This window comes from Mandrillus leucophaeus, unplaced genomic scaffold, assembly GCF_000951045.1.
Source record: "Mandrillus leucophaeus isolate KB7577 unplaced genomic scaffold, Mleu.le_1.0 Scaffold676, whole genome shotgun sequence".
NCBI classification, from domain to species: Eukaryota; Metazoa; Chordata; class Mammalia; order Primates; family Cercopithecidae; genus Mandrillus; species Mandrillus leucophaeus.
The window spans coordinates 1,301,275-1,327,302 of NW_012107319.1; the positions used below are offsets into that span (position 1 = coordinate 1,301,275).

Sequence of the window (26,028 nt, forward strand, 5' to 3'; positions counted from 1 at the left end):
GTTTGTTTCCGAGATGCAGCCTTCCTCTGTCACCCAGGCTGGAGTGAGGTGGCGCGATCTCGGCTCACTGCAACCTCTGCCTCCCAGGTTCAAGCTGATTCTCCTGCCTCAGCCTCCCAAGTAGCTGGAATTACAGGCGCATGCCACCACACCCAGCTGATTTTTATATTTTTAGTAGAGACGGGGTTTCACCATGTTGGCCAGGCTGGTCTCAAACTCCTGACCTCAGGTGATCCACCCACCTCAGCCTCTCAAAGTGCTGGGATTACAGTTGTGAACCACCGCACCCAGCCCATGTTGTCTTTAAGGTCAGTTTTATTTTGATGATGATTCTAGTCTCAGACCAATAAATCAGCAAAGAACAAAAACAGCAGTCTTGGGGGGAAAAAAATCAGTTGTAGATTTTAAAACAGAAGAATATGCCTATATAATTCCTTGTCTATTTTATATTATTTAAGTTTTAAATAATAAGCACATTTTATACACCACTTACTAATATGGTTTGTCAAATGTTCTAAGTAAAAAGTCAACAAATAAGCAAACAGTTCTTTGTTAACAGAAAAAAAGAAGTAAAAAGAAATCAGAAGATGGCCACAGGAACAATATTTCCACCTTCTGCCTTTCTAAACACAATATCTAAAATCTCAAAATGTTATTACCAAAAATTTAGGCTTGCTCTATGGAAAACAAAAATGCCGACGATGCAAACTTCAAGTAAAGGTTTGTTTCTTTTATCTAACTTCTTAAACCTTTCATTATGGAAAATTTTATGCTTATACAACAAAGGAAAAGTATAGAGAACTGCCATTTACACACCCAGCTTTAACAATCACTATTTCCTGGTCAGTGCTATTTCAACTATACCCCTATCCACATTTTCTGCCCTACCCCACCAGATGATTTTAAAACCAATCTGAGGGATTTTACTTCATTATTAAATATTTTAGTATGCATCTCTAAAAGATAAGGATTATTTTAAATCAAAATACCATTATCAATCTAAAGTATTTTTATAAGTGTCTTAATATCATTAAATATCCAAGCCTGGGCAACAAAGCAAGACCATGTCTCTTCAAAAAAACTTAAAAATTAACCAGGCATGGTGGCACACATCCGTAGTCCCACCTTCTCAGGAGACTGAGGCAGGAGGATTACCTGAATTCAGGAGGCTGACGATGCAGTGAGTCACGACTTAGCCACCGCACTGGAGCCTGGGTGACAGAGTGAGAACTTGTCTCAAAAAAAAAAAAATTCATTGTTCATATTTCCCCCACTTTCTACTTTTTTATATTCAGTTTATTTACCCAAATAAGGCATACATGTTACATTTGGTTGGTAGCTCTTTTAAGTCTCTTTTCATGTATAGACTATCACTCCCACATTTTTTCTTATATTCTGTCAAAGAAACTGGGGGTATTTGTTTTAGAGTTTCCCACACCGCAACTTGGCTAAATCCTAAATGTATCTTCACTATCTTCACCTTATCATTTAATATATTCCTCTGTCACCTGCATTTTATGTAAATCTATAATTACAACTAGCAATTTGATCTGATTTACGTTCAATTTTTTAGCAAGAATACTTTAAGTATTTTTGTATACTTTCATCAGGAGACGCATATGTATGGTTGTCTCTCGTGTATCAGCAGTCATCGATGTGTCTAGGTTCGTTATTTTATCAGGGCTTGCAAGATGGTGAAATTGTAATTTCATCATTCCTTCTTCCTTCAACAACAATTTGATTACCATGTATAATAATCCTTAAAGCAAAGACAGGAAAATGCTTGCTTCTTTCCCTTTACCACTTTTTAGAAAAAAAAGAGTTAGTTCCCTAGCATTCTCCAAAAGTCACCAATAAGATGGTTTTAAACAATATCATAGATTCATAGATTTTGAATATATGGATGTATTTCAATCTGCCATGATCATTATTCTTATTGATTGAGCAGTAGGAGCCTCTCCCAGTTTAGTCCTGGTCCTGACATGATCCCAGTAGTCTTTGATGCTTCCTTACTTTCTGGTTTGACAAGACGTGCCAAGCTCATTCTATATTTTCTGTTTCAGATCTGGAATCAGCCATTTCTCCAACAAGTTTGTGATTGATGGTTTCCATGGGTGTCCTGCCTGCATCCCTTCCACCTGGCCAATGGACTCACATACAGGCTACTGTGAGTGTTGGGTGTTAATGGCTCATAGCCACCCTCTCCTTCAGGGACTCCCCTAGCCTAAAGCTTCCTCACACCCCCAACCCTAGCAGCCCATAACCAATGACTGATGGAGGTGAGGGACAAAAGGCTTGCTTCAAGTTGAGACCAAGTCTAAAGTACAATTCATGTGCCAGAGTTCAATATTCAGAAGTGGAATTGTTGGCTCATATGATAATGCTATTTTTTAATTTTTGAAGACCTACCATACTGTTTTCTATAGCAGTTGAACCATTTTACATTCCTACCAAGAGTGCACAAGGGTGTGTAAACTTAATTTTAACACCATATTAGCTTAGGTATCTGCTTTGGTTTGAATGTTGCATCCCACTCAAAATTCATGTGTTGAAATTTAATCCCCAATGTGACAGTATTAAGAGGAGGGGCTTTTTGGAAGTGATTAAGTCATGGGGGTTCACCGTCATGAATGGGTTAATGACACTACAGAAAAAAAGGCTTCAAAGAGCTCCTTTGCTCTCTCTTGCTGTCTTTGCCTTCTGCCTTCCACCAGGTGAGGATGCAGAAACAAGGTGTCATCAATGAGGAACGACAGACACCTCACCAAATACCAAACCTGCCTATGCCTTGGTCTTGAACTGTCTAGGTTCCAGAACAGTGAGAAAATAAATTTCTATTATTTATAAATTACCCAGTCTCAGGTATTCTGTTATAGCAACACAGATGGACTAAAACAGTATCTGATCCTCATCAATCTTAGTAATACTGAGCTGCATGTAAGAAAGGTCAATGTAGAGTAGCTAGTGGTATTCCCCAGCATCAGAGTTAATTATCTACTTTACCAATTGATAATTGAATAGGATGTGTGGAGGCTGCAGCATGGGCTTGATAGTATTAGACCAAAGTGGACTTGCCAATACATTGGTACCCTAGGGTGGCCAACACACATAATGCAGGCTGTCAGCAGACTCTCAAAGATGGAAAGCTACTCCCTGGGAATGAGTCACACTGGGATGATGAATAATCCCTCCAGTCAAATGGAATCTACATTATTCTCCCTGGAAGTTCTCACCCAATTCTCTAAGCACTGTCAGAGATAGAGACTAAATAAACATAGGATAAACACAGGAGACAATAGACTGCAAGGATGAGAGATGTCTGCTTCTATCAGACCTTATGAACTTAGGCCAATCACTTACTCACTGAGATTTAGTTTTGTCAAACTATATCAATAATATATGCCATACCCAACACACAGGGTGTCTGTTCAGACTAAATGAGATCATGAATATGAGCATTCTTTGAAAGTATGAGGTGCTACTTAACTACAAAGTACTACTCCAAAGCTATAATTTTCCTGAAACATTACTGTCATTTCCAGAACTGAATTCTCCTCTCCCAAAGCACAAACTAAGTTTTGTTCAATTTCCATAGATTGATTTTTTTTTTGAATCACACTCATCAGTTCACAACTAAAATAATAAAGAGAGAGAGAGAGACAATATTGAGAGAAATCAGACCCTTATCACTTACTTGGAGGTGGTTTAGAAGAGTAAAACAAAGGTGACGTTCGGAAAAATTAAGAAGTAGTCTTAGGAAAAAGGGTTCAGAGAGACAGAACCATGAGCCTAGAAAAGAAACAATTTATTGATTTTCAAGTACAATCAACTTGCTGCTAATTAGAACTACTTAATGGTAGGAGATTGTATCACTAAAAGTACTGAAGCAGAGAGGAATCTAGCATTATGAAAACTGTTAAGTCAAATAAGCTCTAAGAGTCCCTCAAGCCTTACTATTCTTTGATTCACAAAGACTGAAAATGACACGGTAGCAGGTGGCTATGCTTCATCCTCTCCACAATAAGAAATGGTCTTAAATTGTAAGCCATGGGATTTAGGGCAAAAATCAAGGAGTTGTTTCAGGCAGAGATGGCTGTTAAATTCCAAACAGAATTCTGAGGTAAGCTATGGCTGTGTCCTTTAAAATAAAGGAAGCTATACCCATCTTACCAGAACAATTTAAGGATTACTCTGGTTAGAGGTGAAATAATAAACTAGACCATCTTTGAAGGGGCTTTCTTTTCAGTCCTTTGATCTATAGTTGTCCATGAAAATTTTCAAAGTATAAGTGACTATCCAAATGTTTTCTTTACGTTTCCTTGGTTTGGAGCTTAAATAATTTTTTTTTTAAGACAACAGGTTGTCAACACATACAGGAAAGACATAAAAAGAATGGCAAGAGGTCTTGCTTCAGTCAAAATACTGACCTCAAAAAAGAATCATGAGTTATAAAGACATGCTTATTTTTCTCTAAGCAGAACACATTAATCCCTTTACCAAGTTAATCTTGGTTTCATGAGTTGTTTATAGAGAATAAACTGTTCATTCAATACAGTCTACCTACCTTGCACATTCCTGTGCACCTGTGCATTAATTATTCCTATACCTTACTATAATTTATTATAGCAAGCCTATAATAAATGAAATTTTTTTTTTTTTTTTGAGATGGACTCTCACTCTGTCACCAGGCTTGAGTGCAGCAGCGCAATCTCAGCTCACTGCAACCTCTGCCTCCCAGGTTCAAGCGATTCTCCTACGTCAGCCTCCCAAGTAGCTGGGACTACAGGTACATGCCACCACACCCAGCTAATTTTTGTATTTTTAGTAGAGACAGGTTTCACCACGTTGGCTGGGATGGTCTCGATCTCTTGACCTCGTGATCCGCCCGCCTTGGCCTCCCAATGTGCTGGAATTACAGAAGTGAACCACGGCGCCTGGCCATAAATGAAATCTTTCATAAAATTCTATCAATTATGAACCAAAAAGGGAGGTATAGCAATGTGTAGCAAAGACTCAGTACACTGAATGGGTGTCATTCAAAAAAATTCTTTTCAGATAATTAGCAAAAGAAATTTGACTTTATTAATCAATTCATTCTCTAGAATTCCAAAGGGGAAAAGGAAACAAATGTTTCCTCTAAGAGCTTTGGATTTGCTAGTTAATTAGCCAAAGTAAGGTATGAGTTCTACAGTTATGCCTTCCACAGAAGGGGAAATGTCCCGAGGTTATGCAAATAAAGCTGCCTGGTCCTACATATTTGAAAAGGAAAGGGAAAAGGAAGACCATTTTAATAATCTAAGCAGGAAAGGAACATAGAAACACGCTGCTATATTTTCAGTGAGATCAAGGATATATGCTTAAGTCTTTCCTACACTGCAAAAAGTTCCCAACTACAAAGATGACAAAATCTGGTTAATGTTACTACAAATTAAAGCTATATAATGTTCTAAAATATACTGCAGCCTTACAAAAACCTAAGCTGTAATCAGAAAAACAGAAAATTTCCCCAAGACTGAAAAACAGAAACCTACAAGAGAAGGAAAAGAAGGGTGAGGGCAAGGAAGTGGTGGTTTAGTGGGGGAGAGTTCAGGGAAGGGAAAACCTAATGAGTATGCCTGGAACTTCATTTCCTGCTATTTTCTCTAGTCTCTACCTGAGTGGCCTTTTCTTAGCCTAAAATGAAGATCCTTAAATGAAAGTCAAGAGCTACCTGGACCCATCTCTGCTAAAGGCATTTATATTTCTGAGAGAAGAGTTGGAAGCTATAAGCGATCCTCAGTCCTCTTCCCAAACTCTCATCACTGGCAGACTCCAGGGCTCAGACATCAATTGTCTTCTCTTCTCTATCAAATTCATTTTCTGAATCATCCCATCTAGTCTTATAGATTTAATAACATCTATGTACAAATAATTCCCACATTTTCCATGAAATCCAGAGACAAGAATATCTAATAGATATTTCAAACTTCACATATCCAAATCAGAAATGTTTATTTCCAATCCTCAATCCAAACCTGCTTCTTCCTTTGTGCTTACCATTTCAGAAAAGAGGTCACCTGTGATTGATCACCCAATCACCTGTGTTAGGCCCATATGTCCTCCAGCTCCTCAGTCAAAACTGTCAGGCTCAAAAATACCATTGCTTGATGGTAGTGGGAGCCCAAAAGTAAGAAAACAGATGCTCATAGGCTAAGATTTTGCCAGCAGGGAGAACAAGCTGCAGCTTGGGCTATAACCTGGGAACACTAGCAATTTTTAATTAGACTTTTTCAGCTCAGTGAGAAAGTCTCAGAAATTCTAAGTCACCAGAAAATGCAGGCAATGCTGTTGCAGTGTGCCAAAAACTGGAATCAGTGAAATGTAACAGGAATAGAGTCATTATGTTTGATTATTTCCTAATGCTCTAAAACTGTTATTTCCCCATACCCACCCCCAATCTCAAACACATAAATACTTCTTGGGCCTGAACATTGTACATTAACAGGTTCATGTGAGCAGGCAGTAGGGCCTTGCTACCTCCTAGGTGCTCTGACACAGAAAGAGGGGGCCAATAAAATGATGGCAAAAACGATGTCTGAGGTTTACCAATGGTTTTCAATACCATTTTTAAGATACGTTCCAATTGATGTAACAGTTTAAAAACACAAAGATTTCATCTATATCTACCATCTACACAGTTAGAAGAATGAGACTCAAAGTAATTAAAATACTTCAGGAAGGCTGACAAGGATAAATGTCTAGCACTAGAATTGTGATCAAGGGGAATTCTCCATTCCTTATTCAAAAACTGCTCAAGCCAAGAGTGCCTAGGTTTAAATGTTAACTCCATTATCTGCCAGCTGTACGACCTTGACACGTTTCCTCCCTGGAAAGTGAGCGCCAACCCCAGAGAATTGCTGAGAAGATAAAATGAGAGAAAAATGGAGAATAGTGCAGAGAACAATGCCCGTGTATTGCCAATGAGGTAAACATGCAGTAATGCAAGAGTTCTTGTTATGATGATGACGATGTTTAAAAATCCTGGGTTTCAGAAACAAAACAAAATGTTTTGTAATGTGAAAATACTAAGGAATAAATGGAGATCTGGATCTAATTATCTTTTCTGTTTCAAAGTGATAAAAAAATTCCTAAGCATCCTACTGACACATCTTAATATACATTATAAATCCAAATACATATGTACTGAGAGGAAATCAGGATAAATTTTTAGTTTATTCACTTTCAGAAACATCTAAAACAAGGAGTAAAATAAAAAATCTAGATATTATTAAGTTTTTATTAGTGATCCCCATTACAAATTCTTACAGGTATATTTGCGTATAGCTTACAAATTCAGAATAAGTAAATAGGTTAAAACAGCTAAGAATGCTAAACTATTTACATTTCATGTAACACTTCAAGAGGATGGTCTGACTGAAAGTAGCTAAAACTGCACAGTCACGCTTTCTGACTCATCTCCTTTGCAGTTACTTCTGTTTTCAGTCTTTCTCACTCATGGGCATATTTCTTATTTAGACTGCCACTAGAAATGCCTGGAGTGCTTCATATAAAGTCATTCAAGTAATCCTGAATCACCATAACTGATTTATTTTTACTCCATCTCCAAGCTATAATCAGAGTTGCTTTCATGGCAGCACGTCGTAACACTGATTTTCTCCAAATGTGTAAGTTTAGAAAAGACACAGGCTTTGGATGCATGTTGAATAGGGTGGCTCTAGCAGGCACTACTGGCTGCACCTAACCAAATCCAGAAGAGGACACAAAGCCTCAGTTCAAGTTCATGTATGGCATTAAAAGCAGGAAAATGTCAGCAGAGGCCATAAGGTTCTAGAAGCCTGCATAGGAATCGTGTGAGACAAGGAGCCAACAGCCTTCTCACTACCAACTCTGACAACGTTCAGTCTCTCAGACAACTGACAGGAGATGCAGTAAGATGCCCTGAAGAACTCTTCCAGCTGGATGTGGTGGCTCATGCCTGTAATCCCAGCACTTTGGGAGGCCAAGGTGTTCTCTTGAGCCCAGGAGTTCAAGACCACCCAGGGCCACACAGACAGACTCCATCTCTACAAAAAAAGTTAAAATTAGCCAGGCATGCTGGCACATGCCTGTAGTCCAAGCTACTCAGCAGGCTTAGATGGGAAGGTTGAGCCCAAGAGGTTGAGGCTGCAGTGAGCCATAATTGCGCGACTGCACTCCAGCCTGGGCGACAGAGCAAAACTCTGTCTCAACAAAAAAAAAAAACACGCTCGTTGGTGGAGCTTGCAGTGCGCCGAGATTGTGCCACTGCACTCCAGCAAGAGTGAGACTCCGTTTCAAAAAAAAAAAAAAAAAACTCTCCTCAAAATGGTTTTTTGCTCAAGCAACTGAGTAGTCTCCACGGCTATTTGCTGCCCTCTCATCTCCCTCTCTTCCAACAGATCCTTCAGGAAAGAGGGTGAGGCCATCCTCAGATTCCCCAACAGCAGTCATCAGCAGATGTCAGCAGAAGGCCATGGGTCAGGCCCAAATTCAGGCCCTAATCACCTCACTGCTAGACTGCTGCAGCTACCAAACTGTCCTGCTCTCCTGACGCACCCTGCACATGTTTAATCTTTCTAAAATCATGCTATGATCACACTACTCACCTATTACAGTGTCTTCAGAAGCACAGAAAAGAAAGCTTAAACCAGTGGTTGTCTGAAATGTATGTTGGCCCCTATCTATTTTTTCCAACTTTATCTTGTATTTCTCTCATATAAATCCCCACATCCGGTCAGTTCTCAGCATTTTTTTTACTCCACTTCCCAGCCCCAGCATCTGCTGCCCAGCCAATTCCTACTTTTTTTCTTTTTTTCAGACAGTATCTTGCTCTGTCACTGAGGCTGCAGTATAGCAGCATGATCATGGCTTACTGCAGCCTGGAACTCCGGGCTCAAGCAATTCTCTCACCTCAGCCTCTCAAGTAGCTGGGACTACAGGCGTGCACCACCATGCCTGGCTAATTTGTTTTTAATTTTTTAGTAGAGATAGGGTCTTCCTATGTTGCCCAGGCTGATCTCAAACTCTTGAGCTCAAGTGATCCTCCCACCTCTGCCTCCCAAAGTACTGGGATTACAGGTGTGAGCCACCACATGCGCAGCACTACCCATATTTTAAAGCCCAACTCAATCCCAACTCTTCCACAAAGTAATTATGCCCTAACCAACCTATTTAGGGGTAGAGGTCCCCTTTTGTTCTCTAAATTCTTATAACGCTTACTAATTGTACCACTCATCATCAGCTATCTTTCATATATCATTCACTCACTTAGTCGATAGTATTCACTCAGATGCCAAATGCCAAATGCCAGATGCCAGGAGATATTCTAGACCCCTTGACATGGGCCTCAAAGAATTAATGGTCTAGGGGAGGAGGAAAAAAAGGAAGAAACTACTATTTATTGTTTATTCTACGCAGGTCATCACCATGAAATCTCTTTCCATATGTCAACTCAGTTCATCCTCACCACTCTACAGTAGCTATTGTTATCACTTTATTTTTTATTTTTCCAGAAGTTATTGGGGTACAGGTGGTATTTGGTTACATGAGTAAATTCTTTAGTGGTGATTTGTGAGATTTTGGTGCACCCATCACCCAAGCAGTATACATTGCACCACACTGTTGTCTTTTATTCCTCGCCCCCTTCATACTCTTCCCCCCAAATCCCCACAGTCCATTGTACCATTCTTATGACTTTACGTCCTCATAGCTTAGCTCCCACATGTCAGTGAGAACATATGATGTTTAGTTTTCCATTCCTGAGTTACTTCACTTAGAATAATAGTCTCCAATCTTATCCAGGTCACTGCAAATGCTGTTAATTCATTCCTTTTTATGGCTGAGTAGTATCCCATCATATATACACACCACAGTTTCTTTACCCACTCGTTGATTGATGGGCATTTGGGTTGGTCCCACGATTTTGCAATTGTGATTTGTGCTGCTACAAACATGCGTGTACAATATCTTTTTTGTATAATGACTTCTTTTCCTCAGGGTAGATACCCAGTAGTGGGATTGCTGGATCAAATGGTAGTCTTACTTTTACTTCTTTAAGAAATCTCCACACTGTTTTCCATAGTGGCTGATATCAGTTGGCTGTGTCCCTACCCAAATTTCAACTTGAATTGTAGCTTCCAGAATTCCTGTGTATTGTGGGAGGGACCCAGTAAGAGGTAATTGAATCATGGGGGTCGGTCTTTCCCATGCTATTCTCATGATAGTGAATAAGTCTCATGAGATCTGATAGGTTTATCAGGGGTTTCTGCTTTTGCCTCCTCCTCATTTTCTCTTGCCACCACCATTTAAGAAGCGCCTTTCACCTCTCACCACGATTCTGAGGCCTCCCCAGCCATGGGGAACTGTAAGTCAAATTAAATCTCTTTTTCTTCCCAGTCTCAGGTATGTCTTCATCAGCAGCATGAAAACAGACTAATACAGTGACTGTACTAGTTTACATTCCCACCAGCAGTGTAAAAGTGTTCCCTGATCACTGCATCCACACCAACATCTACTGTTTTTTGACATTTTGATTATGGCCATTCTTGCAGGAGTAAGGTAGTATCACCTCGTGGTTTTGATTTGCATTTCCCTGATCATTAGTGATGTTGAACATTTTTTCATATGTTTGTTGGCCATTTGTGTATCATCTTCTTTTGAGAATTGTCTATTCATGTCCTCAGCCCACTTTTTGATGGGATTGTTTCTCCGTTTTCTTCTTACTGATTTGTTTGAGTTTGTTGTAGATTCTGGATATTAATCCTTTGTCAGATGTATAGATTGTGAAGATTTTCTCCCACTCTGTGGGTTGTCTGTTTACTCTGCTGACTGTTCCTTTTGCTGTGCAAAAGCTCTTTAGTTTAATTAAGCCCCAACTATTTATCTTTGTTTTTATTGCATTTGCTTTTGGGTTCTCAGTCATAAAATCCTTGCCAAAGCCAATGTTTAATAGAGTTTTTCCAATGTTATCTTCTAGAATTTTTATAGTTTCAGGTCTTAGATTTAAGTCCTTAATCCATCTTGAGTTGATTTTTTTACAAGGATCCAGTTTCATTATCCTACATGTGGCTAGCCCAACCTTTTCCATTTGTGAGAAGGGTGTCCTTTCCCTTATTATCACTTTATGAAAAGGAAACTGATTCTCAGAGAATTGAAATACCTTGGCAAAGGATATCATTTTTTTTTGTTTTGTTTTTTATGTTTTTTTTTTTGTTGTTGTTGTTTCTTTTTTTTGAGATGTAGTCTTGCTCTATAGCCAAGGCTGAAGTGCAATGGCATGATCTCGGCTCCCTGCAACCTTCACCTCCCCGTTCAAGCAATTCTCCTGCCTCAGCCTCCTGAGTAGCCGGGATTACAGGCATGTGCCAGCACACCTAGCTAATTTTTATATTTTTAGTAGAGATGGGGTTTTGCCATGTTGGGTAAGTTGGTCTTGAACTTCTGGCCTCAAGTGTTTTGCCCACCTCAGTATCCCAAAGTGCTGGGATTATAGGAGTGAGCCACCACACTTGGCCACCAGGTAGGTATGTTTTTATTCTCTGCTGTCCCTGTCACCCTCTCAGATTATCTGTCCATCTCTTCCTTGCTCAGTCCCTGGGAGACTGATGGCTGTGATCTACATCATCCAAGTTCCTTTGCCCTCTGGCTTCTAGGTAGGTTGGTTCAAAAAGAGGTACCACTGGGAGCAGGAGCTAAGAAAGCAGTATATTTATTTGCCCTGCTCCCTCCTGACTCACTAGGTTCTGGCAGTAGCTGCATCCCTCAGGTACCGGCCTTGTGGAAGGGCTCTTCCATTGCTCCAGCTCTTCCTACCAGGATCCATTAAGACCGCTGCTCTCTGCTACCCCTTAGACCAGGAGTTGAAGATAAATAGACTCTACCTAAAGGCTGATGAAGCAGCTTAGCCCTGCCCACATTTCTGTAAATACTCCCTTCATTAAGCTCTTTTCAGTTAAATCCTCTTAGTGTGCTGTTTCCTGCAGATACACAGAGAAGGATTTGAACTCACGTGGGTCTTACCGCAGAGACCTCTTTTTTTTTTTTTTTTTTGCTGAGGTAATTGCTATGTTGGAGGTTTGTACTGAGTGCTGAGGATCAAAACTAAGGGCACCTTACTCTGATAGGAAGGATGAGAAAAGACTTCACCTGACCCATCCAAGCATGAGTCAGTCTCAAAAGGCGAACTGAAGTTTACCAGGCAAACAAAGAATGAGGATAAATGTTCAAGGGCAAAGTAGACAGTAAGGTTCAAAGTCACAGAGGCATAAAGACTATGTCTTATTAACCAAGGCAGTTACGTAGAGGGCTTGTGAGAGAATAATGATGGTTGAGAGTTTCTAAACTTTAATGATAATCACTTACTTCTCAATCCTGATCCACATGGGGAGATTAGAAGAAGCAAAGAACTAGCTAGACTCTGAGCAAGAGAAATAATTCACCTATTCCCTACCTTCAACTGATCCCTATTACAGAAAATAAGTTCAAATATTTAGCACAATACACAAACCCTTTCTAATCTGGCCTCTACCCAACCCACCAGTCTCATCTGTCAGCACCACCTCAAGCTGTTCACTGAGAATGCCATACCCTCCCACATCTCTGCACTTTTATATATGTTTTTCTCATGCAGGAGATACCTACTGCTACTTTGTACTTGGTAAATTCCTCCTTAGCTCTCAGGAATCATCTCAGGTGTCTGCTTATCTGTAAATATTTCCGGAGATCCAAGATGATTCCATAATGCCTTGTGTATAACTCTAGAACAGTACTTTCAAAGCACAGAACATGCATTATAATTACTTGTTTTCATGTCTGTTGATTGACTCAACTGTGATTTCCTAGCGACCAGGTACTACAGGAAGGTAACAGATGGTAGAGGTTCATGCTTGGGTTCTGGAGGCAAGCCACCCAGATCCAAATTCTAAACTGTACCCCAAACAACTAGGTAACCTGAAGCAAGTTATGTATCCTCTCTGGGGCTCAGTTTCATTATCCATAAAATAGGAATCATAACATCTGCCTAATAGAATTGTTAAATGAGTGACATAAAATAAGGCCTGTTACACACTAAGCCCTCAGGAACTGTTAGTTAACATATATTTGTATGTCTCTTATTTTCTGTATAAAATGCATGTTTGTTGAATGAATAAATTTTCCTACCATTTCGTATTTCTCTGCATAGATACCAAATTCTACTTACCCTTTGTTTTACTGACTCATGAAAAATAAACCCTCATTCTAAATATGTACTTTTTTTCACTTGGTTATGATAAACAGATCCTTTTCTGTAAAGGAATTTAACTTCCTTCCATTGTTGTTGGCCTGGTTACTGAGTCAGACATTTTCTTGGCCTTCTCACAGTCTCCACATGTGCCTGCCCCACAGTTACCCCCACAGAAGAGCAGTTCTGTTTCAATAATTTACAAAGACATTTTCAAGTCAAATCTTGATGGCTCCCCTATGTTGGCACAAGAAACAACAACAGGCTCCCCACAGCATAGAGATGAACCACAGATACTTTTTTCTAATGCCAAAGCAACATAAAATTATTGCAGTCATAAAATAACTTTACGAGTTTTAAAATGGCATTTTCAGGCCCCAGCCTTGGTAAAAAGCCCATGAGCCAGAACCAAGGAAAGAAAAATCAGAGCACATAGAACAATGTGCTCAGGATGTGAGAAGGAGATGAAGACCAGCTCCCAGTTGAGCCCTGAGTTTCTGAGGAAAGGTGAGGTTGTGGCCAACAGAAGCACAGGGCACCAGGTTACAAAGGGATAATGGTGCTGCCTTATAACAATATAAAGGCCACACCTGAGAAAGCCAGGACACTTACAGAGTTACCCTGGGCTGAGTGCAGAGGGATGCACAGGCCTCACTGGCTCAAGAGCCTCCAGGAGGAGTTTAGCCATTGCTACTGCCCAAGACTCCAGCCCCACCTTCCTTCACTGCTTCTCCTATCCTGACACTGGTTTTGTTGTCATCCTCTTCACCAATTCTCTCATTACCACACCTAGATTTGTTGACTCTATGTCCGCATCCTCATTCTAGATCCCCAGCTTCAGGAGGGCTGGGAATTCACCAGCTTTCATATCACCTGCCTGACAGTGACTAACTCTTGCTTCTTTGTCAGCTATCTATCCACCCTAGAACATTCTAGGAAACCATATTCCTTGCTGGAACTCATGTGAGTACACTGCCACTTGTTGGGAATAACAACAACCTAATTATTCAAAGTTAATCTGATAATGTTTTTAAACTAAAAGAACCACCACATGATTTGACAGTGAATTTAATATTTTTATAAAAGACAGTTCTCTACTTACAGGCCTCCTGATTGAAGCACCTTGAACAGAGTGATAAAATTCTGGCTGGACTCGGCTGCTCTTCTTGATTCTTCGTTTCCTCACTGAAGTTTCTTGCTCACTCTGCTGGTGAACTTCCACCACGGGCTTCACTTCTTCCAGACGGGCAGCTGCGGCTGCTGCAACTCGTCTTCTAATATGCCGAGGGCTTGCTCTGAATCCCTGTGGCAGAAAACACAACCAAGCAAATCCAGATTTGTATTGAGTTACTTTGGAAGTTCCCCAGGGCTAGTTATACAAAAAGCTCCGAAAGTCACTATGTTCAGTGAGATCATGTGCACCCCCAAAGTAAGCATGGAGGAGGCTCAACATGAAAGTAAGTTTTCCCCACAAGTGTTCTTTAAAGCACCCCAGTATTTCAGGGTCCAGAGTTATTCTACATTAAGAAACGTTCTTAATTGAGTAAAGTCAGTCCAAAAAAAAAAGGAGGGAAAGAAAGCAGGTGGGCATACTGCTTGACTGAAGCATCAGGGAGACTGTGAGTGAAGAAGAGTATTTCCACTTTGGCCTGAAGTAGAGTGTAGGGAGCGGGACAGGATATCATTCCAGGGTAAAGTGCAACTTTACATTCCTGAGAGAGACTCTTTCTGAGGAAGGAAAGAGCAGGAATGCAAAGCATCACTACAACACACCACAAAGTGAGGGTTCCAAACTCAAATGGGGGCAATGAGGCAGAACAAAGGTATGGGTTTGGGTGTCAGATGGGCCTGGGTCCAAATGCTGACTTCTTAATTATAGCTACACAATGTATTAAATAATTCTGAGTCCAACTGTTCCAATCTACAAAATGTATAACATTCTACTCACAGGGCTTTTAAGTTTTAAATAACATAAATATAAGTAACATTCCAGCTGGGCGCAGTGGCTCATGCCTGTAATTCCAGCACTTTGGGAGGCCGAGGTGGGTGGATCACCTGAGGTCAGGAGTTCAAGACCAGCTTGGCCAACATGGCAAAACCCTGTCTCTACTAAAAATAAAAAAATTAGCTGGGCATGGTGGCAGGTGCCTGTAATCCCAGCTACTCAGGAGGCTGAGGCAGGAGAACTGCTTGAACCTGGGAGGCAGAGATTGCAGTGAGCCAAGATCACGCCACTGCACTCCAGCCCAGGTGACAGAGTGAGACTCCATCTAAAAAATAAAATTATGTGTGTGTGTGTGTGTAAAATTCCAAGCATGGTATCTGACACATAGGAAGTGCTTAATAAAATTATCATTTTCCTCTTCTTTTAGAGCAAGATGAGTATAAGGACAACTCAGACTATGGAAACATGTCAGCTAAGTCATATTATGCAGCTGAGAACATGCAATTTTGGAAAATATCAATAATTACATAAAATAGTCTTGGTCCTCATGGCTTACAATTTACTGGAGAGCAGAAGGAGAAATCTAACACAGAGTTCAAAAACACAGGGGAATGTGTAACGAAGGGTTAAAGTAGTAGACTCTCAGTGCTAGCAGATCTCAGAGAAGGAAATCAATGAATGAAGCTGAGAATAGTTACATTTGGCTTAGTTGAGTCAGTGGCATTTGAAGAATGAATTGAATTCATATTGAATGCAAAGGAAACAACATAAATGAATGAATATAATAGACAGATGATAGACAGATGAGTGAAGTATTTACAACAATAAGAAACGTTATTTGCTAATGTGCTGGAATGAGGGTACAAGCTAAATATGGTGGGAAACTAGTGAGAGATAAACAGTAAATGATCCAAGAAGGGCTTCTTTGAGTTTGTGTGTCTTCTGAATTTTTAAAGATGTATAAAAGGCTTAAAGTTTGCAGTAAATGCATAAAAAATGAGGAGTAAGAATTTCAAAGGGATAAGCAGTATGAGAAAAGGTGTAATAATGGTTCTGTGGGATTCTGAAAGGTTAATGTATACAGTGGTATTCTCACTGAGGGAGCCGGAAGATGGGCTACTGTCCAATTATGGAGAGCCTGCATACCAGGCTGAAGGATATGAAGAAGGAGAGAATTGAAAAAAAGGAAGGGATTACCCACAGAGCCAAAAGTAGCAATGAGGTCAACAGAAATCGGTAAGGAGAAAATGCAAATGGATTTGGCAAAACCAAGGTCATTGTTTGGGCTCTCCTAATCCATCCCCAAATACATTAGTCTTGTTCCCATCCCGCCCCTGTGTGCAAGCTCAGCTGGTCCTCTTCAACCCAAAATAGTCCCAGAACATCCCCACCACTCCCACGTAACTCAGGAGGTACTACAGCAGCTGCTGGAGAAGAGGATTAAGGAGAAGAGGGAACTGGGCCAAATACTGAACCAAATTCTAGGGCAGTTTAGACCACACACATCAAAACCAACAACCATATAGGCTGCTTTTTACGCAGCTTCCTGGACATTCTCCATCCACCCACCTGCCCCCTCCACCCTCTACACACACACATTTTTTCTCTCTCTCTCCTTCTGAATCTCATTTTTTAACAAGCTTCTCTGGTAATTTTTCTATACTTTGAAGACTAAGAACCTCTAGGAACCAGAATTTAGTTTGACCACTAGATGGCATTATCTCCCACAGCCCTTGCATTCTAATTCAGAAATTTGGTGTTCTGGCCGAATGAACAAAATATTTGATGATATAGTAGGTTCTGTAATAGTGGAGTAAGTTGAGTACATTTCTTTGGTAAGAATGTAGATTCTCTTATGAATAATAAGCAACCAGATTTTGCTTAACTGGTATTATTGCCAATAGTCCTCAGTGGCCCACAAATTCTAGAAACACTTAGGGAGAAAAACTGCATAAAACTTCGCTAAAGTAACCAAACGACAGAGATTAAAACATGTTGGCACAGCCATTCTGCAAAACAATAACTCAGTGAATTCATATCTCTGTATCTACCCCAGAGAAATTCTACCAAGCGTGCCCAGGAAGATATTCAATGCAGAATTATTTATGATATTAAAAAAATTTTTGAGACAGAATCTTGCTCTGTCACCCAGGTTGGAGTGCAGTGGCGCAATCTCAGCTCACTGCAACCTCCGTCTCCTGGGTTCAAGCGATTCTCCTGCCTCAGCCTCCTGAGTAGCTGGGATTACAGGCATGAGCCACTACTCCCGGCTAATTTTTGTATTTTTAGTAGAGATAGGGTTTTACCATGTTGGCCAGGCTGCTCTCAAACTCCTGACCTCATGATCTGCCCAGCTCAGCCTCCCAAAGTGCTGGGATTACAGGTGTGAGCCATCATACCTGGCAAAAAAATTTTAAACCACTTAAATCAGTCTTTCCTAAACTTTAGGCATCTTCATTCCACCTTAACATTTTTTTTCCAGATCTGAGCACTGCCTCAGTGATTTCTGTTATACCCAAATTTACTTGTACTATTTTAAAATAACTTTTTATAAGCACTGTAGTATACTACACAGACTTTGCAGCCACTATCTGAGTTCTAATACTGCCTTTGTCACTTCCTAGTTGTGTGATCTTGAATAGTTACTTAATGATTTCCTCACCTGTAAAATAAGGATTAAAATAGTAATTCATAGGATTGCTGAAAAGAATAAACTAATGTAGGTAAAGTACTTCAAAGAGTGCCTGGCACGTAGTAGTACATAAGCATTCACTATAATTACCATGTATATTACTTGTGTGAATAAAATATATTCTTGAACACAATAGTGTATTATTCCTACTATCTAAAAAAGAAATCAGATGGAAATAGGAAAATGAGTCACACTGCTGGTATGCCTTGAAGACAGACACATGTGAGGTACTGATCATTAGGAGAGTTCTTTGTTACTCTCCAGTGAGTCAAACTACCTGGGCTCAAATATAATACCAGCTCTATTACTTACTAGGCGTGTGATCTTGGTTAAATTACTTCTCTGTGCCTTGCTTGTTTTTTAATTTGTCAAATGCATATAACAATACCTCTCTCATAGAGTAATGGTGGTGTTTAAATGAGATAATCCACATTACGTACTCAGAACAGTACACAGCATATAAAAAATACTTAATACATTATCATCGTTATTATTACTGCTTCACTTTCTGGATCTTGCAGCAGCAATTTACACATCAGCAGTGCACAGCTATGATTACAAACACTATAAACAACGATGAGCATTCACCTTTATTTCTCTAAATAACTGCAAAGAATTACAGCTCCTTGATTTTTGACACTTTCTTGTCCTAAGTAATAATAAAAAAAAAATGTCTTTTAATGGAGGAAATTTTAGCTTGAAACAGTAGGTGGTGCTATAAGTTCTTCCAGGTGTCAATAAGAGTTACTTTTTTTTTTTTTTTTTTTTTTTGAGAGGGAGTCTAGCTCGGTCACCAGCCTGGAGTGCAGTGGCGGGATCTTGGCTCACTGCAACCTCCACCCCCTGGGGTCAAGTGATTCTTCTGCCTCAGCCTCCCAAATAGCTGGGATTACAAGCATGTGCCACCACATCCAGCTAATTTTTGTATTTTCAGTAGAGATGGGGTTTCACCATATTGGCCAGTATGGTCTCGATCTGCTGACCTCGTGATCTGCCCACCTCAGCCTCCCAAAGTGCTGGGATTACAGGTGTGAGCCACCACGCCCAGCCAATAAGAGTTACTCTTTAACCATTAGGTGATGGACACTTGGAAGCCTGTCAGTAGTGCACTTCTATCATTTCTAGGCCACCCCAAATTATCAGCACCTTTTGGATAATCATTTCCCAAGATGTGCGGTCATGTGTGTGTGTGTGTGGTGTGTATGTGCATGTGTGAGGAACATTTATCATGAGATCTCTCTTCAATCTTTAAGTGCACAATACAGTATTGTTAACTCTAGGTACAATGTTATATAGCAGATCCTTAGAACTCATTCAGCTGGCATAACTGAAACTTTATACCCATTGAACAGCAACTTCCTATCTCTCCTTCCCTCCAGCCCCTGGCAACTACCATTCTACTCTTGCATTATATTAATTTGACTAATTTAGATACATTATATAAGTGGAATCATGCAGTATTTGTCTTTCTGTGACTGAGTTATTACACTTAACATAATGTTCTCCAGGTTCATCCATACTATTGCATATGCCAGGATTTCCTTCACTTTGCAAGGCTGAGTACTATTCCATTGTACGCATATATTGCATTTTCTTTTTCTCTACTTTTTTTTTTTTTTTTTCTTTTAGACGGAGTCTTGCTTTGTCACCCAGGCTGGAGTGCAATGGCACAATCTCGGCTCACTGCAACCTCCACCTCCTGGGCTCAAGCAATTCTCCTGCCTCAGCCTCCCGAGTAGCTGGGATTACAGGTACACACCACCACATCCAGCTAATTTTTACATTTTTAGTAGAGATGGGGTTTCACCTTGTTGCCCAGGCTGGTCTTGAACTCCTGACCTCAGGTGATCCACCCGCCTCGGCCTCCCAAAGTGCTGGGATTACAGGCGTGAGCCACCACGCCCAGCCTATATTGCATTTTCTTTATCCACTCATCTCTCCACAGACATTTAGATTGTTTCCATACCTTGGTTACTGAGAAAAATGCTGCAATGAACTTAGGAGCATGTATAACTTTTCAAAATCCTGATTTCAACCCCTTTGTACATATAGCCAGAAGTGCGATTGTTGGATCATATGGTAATTCTAGTTTTAACTTTTTGAGAAACCACCATACTGTTTTGCATAGCGGCTACACCAGTTTACATTCCCACCTACAGTGTACAAGGGTTCCAATTTCTCCGTAGCCTTCTGCTACCAGAGTTAAGAAGAAATTACTAGGCAGATAGTAAGGGTACAAAAGTCCTCAGTCAGGTTTTCCTTTTAATGAAAAGCAGCCCAAAATCATTTTCTAACAAAGAACAGCCTGTAAAGTCGAGCTGCAGACATAGACAAGCAAACTTAGAGCTTTCACAGGTGGATGCCCGCAGGAAAGAACTACCTGGGACTAGACGTGTTCAAGATGGCTCCATCTTCCCTTCTCTGCCAGCCACGTGTACAGTAAGGAGAAGACAAAATGGCACTGGCCAAGGGAAGAGTTCATTAGCATAATAATATTAGGGTAGGGTAACCAGCCCTCCAGGCCCGCTATGTAGACATTACACCTGATCAAACCAGTCTGTGAGCCCTACAAAAATCAAATACCACCTCCTCAAGCCGGACTATAAAATTCGGGGCGTCCACTGCCTGCCAGCCTTTTCCTCTCAGAACTCCTCTTCTCTCTCACTAGAGAGAGATGTTTTTCTTTCTCTTTCTTTTGCCTATTAAACCTCTGCCCCTAAACTCCTCAAGTGTGTCCCTGTCCTAAATTTTCTTGGTGCAAGACAATAAACTCCAGGTATTTACCCCAGATAATGTAGCCGCTTCATTTCCTCATCAACACTTTTTATCTTGTGGCTTATTAATGACAACCATCCTAACAGATGTGAGGTGATATCTCACTGTAACTTTTATTTGTTATTTCCCGATGATGAGTAATGTCTTGATACATAGTTACATCAAGATGCTCCAGAGCCCACTCTAGATCTTCTCGCTTAATAACCCAGTACATTTCATGGGTAGGCCCATGGCCAAGACCCAGTGAATGCAAGTTTCTCTGCTTGGACTGTGAATATTATATGGAGGCAGGTAAAGACTGAAAAAAATCAGTAGGAGTTCATTAGTTCCAATGGCTACACCAAAGACCTTCTGAAGCTGCCTGGTTTTGTTTGTTCTAACCAGACATTTGGTCTTGATTGTGAGTTCCATGATCTAGGTGTATTAAATTCTCTATTGGCTTAAACCAGACAGTCAGGTCCTGTTATCTACAAACAAAAATCTCTAATGCATACACTTTCTGTTAAAACTTGCAGGTGGTTAGCTATTTTCCTTGGAGGTCGAATACTCAGACAACGAGGCTGTTTGACTGTGTATGTGTAGATGGGCATAAAAAGGGATGAAATATTAATAGCAATAATTTACTAAGCGCCACTTATGCACTAAGCCTATATATGCCCTGAAGAAACAAGCAAACAGGCTTTTCAGGGTTAAGTAATCTGCTTAAAGGTAAAAAGTTGCAATTAGAAAAGCCCAGATTAGAACCCAGGTTTATCTAACTCCAACCAGTGCCCTTCAACACTCTGCTCTTATGTAAAGAGATTATAAGGCAGTAATGCATTTAGAATTAATCTTCTACACGTATCCACATGACTGGAAGTGCTCAGGAATACATGTTGACTGATTAAAACAAGAAAAGATCTATTAACAATTTAGATGAATGAGGCAGAAATTGAGAAAAAAATATTTTCGTATTATTGTTTTATAAGGTCAAACTACTGTCAAGTTTACTGATTACACATCTGAAAAGATGGAAAATTAACACATTGACCCACTGAGCATTAATATAGAATTACTTTTCAGCCTGGGCAACATGGTCAAACTCCGTCTCCACCAGCCGGGCGTGGTGGCACGCACCTATAATCCCAGCTATTTGGAAGGCTGAGGCACAAGAATTGCTTGAGCCCAGGGGCAGAGGTTGCAGTGAGCCAAGATTGCGCCACTACACTCCAGCCTGGGAGACAGAGTGAGACTTTGTCAAAACAAAAAAAGAAAATACATATATATATGTGTATATATATACACACACACACACACATATGTATATATATGTTACTTTTGTGTTATGGAAGATATAAATTTTACCATATGTAAATATTATAAAGCTCAATAAGCTGCTGCTTATAAAATCTATAATGCTCCATTAAAAAAATCAAATGATTCCCCTCATCCCAGGCTAGAAATAAAGTGTACAGTAGAAGCTCTTTGATCCATGGATAAAATTTGAGGGAGATGAAGAGGGCAGTCCATGAACTTGTATGCAGAAAAAAATATTCCTTGATTTTCAATAACTTAAAATTGAAATTTAAAACATGGCTCAGTTATGAATGTAGGCCATAAACCTGGTATCATTAACAGTACCTGTGACTTTTGCCACCAAAAGTCATCATAGATTTAAATATTAAGTTGTAGTGGCTGCAGATCTCTTGAAATACTGTTTATACTTGTTACTTCAAAATCACAGTAGTTAGTAAATGTGCCGCTGTCAGAGGCATTTGAACCAGAGCAACTCCACCTTAAATAGGAGCTAGGTAAAATGAGGCTGAGACCTACCGGGCTGCATTCCCAGACGGTTAAGGCATTCTAAGTCACAGGATGAGACAGGAGGTCAGCACAAGATACAAGATACGGGTCATAAAGGCCTTCCTGATAAAACAGGTTGCAACAAAGAAGCTGGCTAAAACCCACCAAAACCAAGATAGCAATAAGAGTGACCTATGATCATCCTCACTGCTACACTCCCCCTACGGCCATGACAACTTACAGATCCCATGGCAAGGTCAGGAAGTTACCCTATATGGTCTAAAAGGGGGATGCATGAATAATCCACCCCTTGTTTAGCATCTAATCAAGAAATAAGCATTAAAATGTGTAACCAGTAGTCCTCAGGGCTGCCCTGTCTATGGAGTAGCCATTCTTTTATTCCTTTACTTTCTTAATAAACTTACTTTCATTTTACTCTACGGACTCGCCCTGAATTCCTTCTTGTGGGAGATCCAAGAACCTTCTCTGGGGGGTCTCAATTAGGACTCCTTTCCTGTAACACCACTAGATCTTGTTATTCAATGCATTAATTAAAAAGTACCGATACTGCTGTCAAAAATATTTCTAATAACTTACATTTCAATGTAATTGGTTTCTTTTATAATTCTGTCTTTTAACCATGTTTGCCTTTTTTTTTCTTGGTCACAAGCTAGGTTACATTTCCCAGCCTCCCTTGCAGTTAGATAAGGCCATGTGACTGAGCTCTAGCCAGTGAAATGTGTATATATGTAAGCCATTTCTGGACCTAGCATATAAACACTTCCCACAGCCAATTCTCTATGCTCTTCTCCTCTTTTGGCCGGCATGACCTTTGAAGCAACCTTGAAAGTCACACCATGAAGATGACAGTGCGTCCATCAGCCCAAGTCCCTGAATAACTACAGGAAAGAGGCCACTCTACCAACCTGTTTACCCACATCTGCACCTTTAAATAAACAACAAATACATTTGTATTTTGTTTGAGCCAATGAGTGTATATTTGCTATAGGAGTTTGCACTACCCTGACTCACTGGTTCTCAAACTTCATCAAGCATCAGAACAACCTTGAAGACTCGTTAAAACACAGACTCCTGGACCACACCCTCGGAGTTTCTGATTCAGTAAGTCTGGGATAGGGCTAAGAATCTGCATTCCTGACAAATCCTCCAGTGATGCTGATGCCACCATCACGTGAGTACAGTCTGAGAAACCAAAGGTCCTGTCCCTTACTGTGTGGTGAGTGAGTAGTTTTGGTCACAATAATACTGTATCCCATTGTGCTATATGCAGGGGGACCCTCAGGATTAGAGCAATTTAGCTGTTTGTTGTTTTAATAACCCTACATTAAAAGATTTGTCCTGGAAGCCACTTTGTCAGCAGGGGGGGGAAAATAATGTATCTAGAAGATACCTTTCTGTTTTCAGAGAGAATGTATTCCCTGGCAAGTAAAAGTGGGGCAAAATATTACCTTTTTAAAATCTTTTCTAATAACTAGTCATTGTTTGGTATAGAACATTGGTCCCTGGAGGTATAATGACAACAAATAGTCTGTTTTGGAAAAGTCTAAGGAACTGCACATTTCTTTTCATTTATTATTTTATAGAGATGAGGTCTCACTCGGTTGCCCAGGCTAGAGAACAGTTGTGTGATCATAGCTCACTGTAGCCTAGAGCTCCTGGGCTCAAGAGATCCCCCGTCTTCAGACTCCTGAGCAGCTGGGAATACTGGTATGCATCACTACATCCACTTAATATTTTAAAGAGACAAGGTCTCACATGTTGCCCAGGCTGGTCTCAAACTTATGGCCTCAAGAAATCCTCCCACCTGAGCCTCCCAAAGTGCTGGAATTACAGGCGTGAGTAACTGTGCCTAGCCGAATTGTACATTAATTTTATTTTATTTTATTTTATTTATTCATTTTGAGATGCAGTCTCACTCCATCACCCAGGCTGGAGTGCAGTGGCATGCTATCAGCTCACTCCAACCTCCACCTCCTGGGTTCAAGCAATTCTCCTGCCTCAGCCTCCCAAACAGCTGGAATTACAGGCATATACCACCATGCCCGGCTAGTTTTTGTATTTTTAGTAGAGATGGGTTTTCACCATGTTGGCCAGGCTGGTCTCGAACTCCTGACCTCAAATGATCCATCCACCTCGGCCTCCCAAAGTGCTGGGATTATAAGTGTGAGCCACCGCACTCGGCCGGTACATTTATTTTAGATAAACTTTCACAGGTTAGTAATACAGTGTTTCTTTCACATTGACTGATATTATATCAACTGTTTATTAGTTTCTTCTGGTAAGAAGCTCTGACTTACAACCAGAGAGCCTTAATGTTTTCTAAACTGCAAATGAACTACAACTTAGGTGCAGTTTTGTAAATGAAAATATTTTAAAATCTCTTAATAATGTCAAGCATTCCCTTCTTAAACAAAAGGCTCCACCCACAGTCCCTGATGCCTGAGGAAGCATGTTTTGTACCGTACCCTCACACCGCTCCAGCTATGGTTGCTGGGTCTTTACACTTAGGCTGTGTCTATCAGAGTTTTTCCTTTGAGAGTCTGAGGAAAACTGAGAGCCTGGGCTGCTTAGCATAGAGGTTGCAAGGGAGGAAGGGAAGGAGGAAGGGAGGGAATTAATTCTATAGATCAGTGCTTCTCAAACTTTAATATGTACATGGATCACCTGGAAATCCTATTAAAATGCAGATTCTAATGCAGTGGGTCTGACTGGGGCCTGAGAGTCTGCTTTTCTAACAGGCTCCCAGAGTATCCTGATGCTGCTGGTCTGCAGACCAAACTTGAGTAACAAGGACGTAGAAGGTGTCATGGAAACTGTGTGCCCCTGGTATAGGTTGAGGCTATCAGGGGCCAGAAATCATAAGTGAAACAGGCAAAAGGAAAAGAAGCATCTAGTGGAGTAAAATGAAGTCATTCCTATGGCATCTCGCTACTGCAAGGAGTGAGGCCTTTAATCTGTAACCAACTTCCAGTTCTATCCGTGTAAAGCCAGACCCTCATATGGATCCTTTTCTTTGATTTCCATTAAATTATACATACAACATGCCTTAAAATATAATATGTCTCTGATTCTGCATCCAAATGAGCCTAAGACACTAAACACAGTCTTGGATGGGGGTGGGGAAAAGACTAAACGAAGACTACAAGTTGAAGCTACTTGAGATACTTCTCCTTTAAAGAGTTTTAAGTGCTTTTTAATTATAAACGTTAGATTAGCCCAAGCAGGGATCATAGTGTACACTCAGAAAAAAACTACATTTTCTTTCCTGGTTGACCTCTGAAATCCACAATGAGGGGTTCCTTTTCTCTAAACACTACATAAGATTTTGTGTAGATCCTATAATTTTTCTGGTCATTCTCAGATAATTAAAAAGTCTCCCAACCACTTCTAGTCACAAAAGCATACCATTCCAATGATGTCACATCACTCCTTCTGGTTTCCTCCTAGACAGGCTTTAAAGTGACTCCAGGCTCTTTCTCCCAAGACAGCCGTAAGAAATACTCACGTATCCTCTGCCCCAGCAAATTCTGGGACAGCAGGCTGTTTCCAGCGCAGCCCTTTCTGCTCATTCCACCA

General features: G+C 40.4%; 1 protein-coding gene across 1 annotated transcript in view; it reads right to left on the bottom strand.

The window, feature by feature from the left end:
- Positions 1-26,028, bottom strand: part of DST (dystonin) — a 504,672-nt gene that overhangs the window by 435,921 nt on the left and 42,723 nt on the right. The window contains 1 exon segment of the mRNA XM_012002056.1: positions 14,340-14,540. Coding sequence (XP_011857446.1) covers positions 14,340-14,540 — 201 coding nt within the window.